Source organism: Buceros rhinoceros, unplaced genomic scaffold (genome assembly GCF_000710305.1).
Source record: "Buceros rhinoceros silvestris isolate BGI_N320 unplaced genomic scaffold, ASM71030v1 scaffold22723, whole genome shotgun sequence".
Taxonomy (NCBI): Eukaryota; Metazoa; Chordata; class Aves; order Bucerotiformes; family Bucerotidae; genus Buceros; species Buceros rhinoceros.
In genome coordinates this window covers 1,154-3,567 of record NW_010405662.1, presented here as the reverse complement: position 1 = coordinate 3,567, position 2,414 = coordinate 1,154, and the positions used below count along the sequence as shown (strand labels likewise).

General features: G+C 61.3%; 1 protein-coding gene across 1 annotated transcript in view; it reads right to left on the bottom strand.

Annotated features, from left to right (window-relative positions):
* ENKD1 (enkurin domain containing 1) overlaps positions 1 to 589 on the bottom strand; it is a 9,127-nt gene extending 8,538 nt beyond the window's left edge. Inside the window, 2 exon segments of the mRNA XM_010133825.1 lie at positions 7 to 206; positions 505 to 589. Of these exon segments, the coding sequence (XP_010132127.1) occupies positions 7 to 206; positions 505 to 589 (285 nt within the window).
* Positions 590 to 2,414: the final 1,825 nt, after the last annotated feature.

The following is a 2,414-nucleotide window of genomic DNA, read 5'->3' as shown; positions in this document are numbered from 1 at the left end:
GTCAAGGGAGATGCCTTGGAGCTGCAGGAGGAGACTGAGCGTCCCCTGCTGCCCCTTCTCCAGGAAGTCCTTTCCACTGGGGCGAATGCGAGGGGCTGGCTGGGCCTGGCGGGCGCTGCCCAGAGCAGGGTATGGGCTGGGAGCTGCGCCCAGGGGGCCAGGGGTAAAATCCAGCTTCTGAGCATTCCCTTCCAGCCTCCCTCGAGCTACAGGGAAAGAAAGAGAAGGAGATGATCAGGAAATTATCTCACCTCCTGGTTTCCTTCACCCACGGCCTACACGCAGTGCTAAAGAGCCCCTCTCCACCTCTACCTGATGCTTTCCCATCTTTCGACCGGCTGTACAGACCACCTTTCAGGACCACCACCCGTGAGGCAGCAGAAGCACCTGCACTAGCGGGAGTGCAGACTGCTGAGGATGCCAGAGAATGGGGACATCAAACAGGCAAGCTGCGTCACGGCAAAGGACAAACCCGCCCATCTGTCCCAGGCATCGAGGACTCACCGGAGAAGGGGCGTTTGTAGTAGTCTGGAAAGAGCGTAGGGTCTGGAGGAATGGGCCCAGAAATCCTGGACGGCCCTTCGCACATCCTGCCGTCGCTGTGCCTCCGCCACAGAAACCAGCCGCCCGGAGAACAGAAACGAGCAGGGCTCCCTGAGCCCCCGCACAGCTACATCCAACACAGAGATACACACGTGTGTGAATCGCTGCCCTGCCTCAGGGTTCGCGCCCCGCGACAGAGGTGAGCTGCAGGGAGGAGACACCCCACGCTGGACTCCAGGCAGGCGAGGGGAGGGCTCCAGCAGCACCGTCCCTGCGGTGGGGCCCATCAGCGCGTTCACGGCGTTGAACCTGACACGTCTGCGGCTGCTGTAGTATCGGTACCTTCAGAACGGAAAATCCTTCCGCTTTGCTCTCCCACACGGGAACACTTAATGCAGACACAAAGCAGAAGCAGAGCTGCTGGATGGGCCCGTCTGGGGGCCCCGTCAGCTGTGTCACGGCGTGGACCCTGACACGTCTGCGGCTGCTGTAGTATCGGTACCTTCAGAACGGAAAATCCTTCCGCTTTGCTCTCCCACACGGGAACACTTAATGCAGACACCAAGCAGAAGCAGAGCTGCTGGATGCGCCCTGTGTGCCCCGAGTGAGCAGCGAACACATGGCAGCTGGATGTTGCCTGACATGTTTTAGCCTTAGACCTGGATTATCTTGCACCTTGGGCTCTCCCCAGAGAGCTCCCGTGGTTCAAACACAGCCTACCCCAGACAAGCCGGAGGCCCTGCCCCACAGAGAGAGACCTCTCTGCTGTCACCTCCCCAGGAGACGCAGCAGTGCCGTCCCCACCCCTGAGCAGGCAGCCAAGGCAAGACACGCTTCACTCCGGGACAGTGCAGGGGCAGGCGCTTCATTTCTGGGGAAGGGTCCTGAGACCGAACCAGCCCAGCTGCCTCTCGGCTCTCTGGGAGAACGGAGAGTTACCTGCTTAGAAAACTGGCTCTTTAGTCACCGGGGAACTGCACAGAGCAGATCGATGGGGATCTGCACAGAGCTGCAAACCCCTGCCCTGCCCACGCCGCCCCTGCTGCCTCTCTGCTCCCCACCCCAGGAGGAGCATGGATCCTTCCCGCACCTGTTGCCCCACGAAGCTCACCAAGGTCTCGTGAGCAGCATTTTATTACCTACAAGAAACTTGAGGATCTTGCTCCCCACTCTGAAAATGGGGATGTGGGGTGCTGCACCAAGAGGCACAGGCTGCTGTGAGCTTTTGGCAGATGCCACCAGAGCCTCAATCCCTCCTGAGAGCCACGCCATGATTTTGACAGGCACCGGGGCAGCGTGGCTGGAGTCACTGCCGCAAGAACTGGGGCAGCTACACTCCGCGTGCTCCGACTGCTGAGGCAGCGATTTAAAGATTTGTGAGACAGCTCCAGGGGAAGGAGCCCCTTCAAGCCCTCGGCATGCCAGCGCCGACGGGACGCAGCCTCTGCAGTTCCATCAATAAACCAATAGACGATTGGCGCAAGGCTGAGCACGCCTGAGTCACAGCAACTAACGCGCCGCCGTCCCCCTCGCTAAGGGACCCTGCTGGCCCTCTGCTAGCAGAGGGCTGCTCCTCATCTGCCAGACCCAGCGGCCGAGGGGAGGGACGCCGCAGCGTGACCAATAGGCGATTTGCTCAAGGCTTAACACGCCTGAGTCACAGCAACTAACGCTCCGCCGTCCCCCTCGCTAAGGGACCCTGCTGGCCCTCTGCTAGCAGAGGTCTGCTCCTCATCTGCCAGACCCAGCGGCCGAGGGGAGGGACGCAGCAGCGTGGGCAGCCCCCACCCGGCGATGCTGCAAGGGCGGCTCTGAGGAGCAGGCGCAGGCTCTCGGCCCGAGGTGAAAGGACACGGCCTTGGTATCGCCTT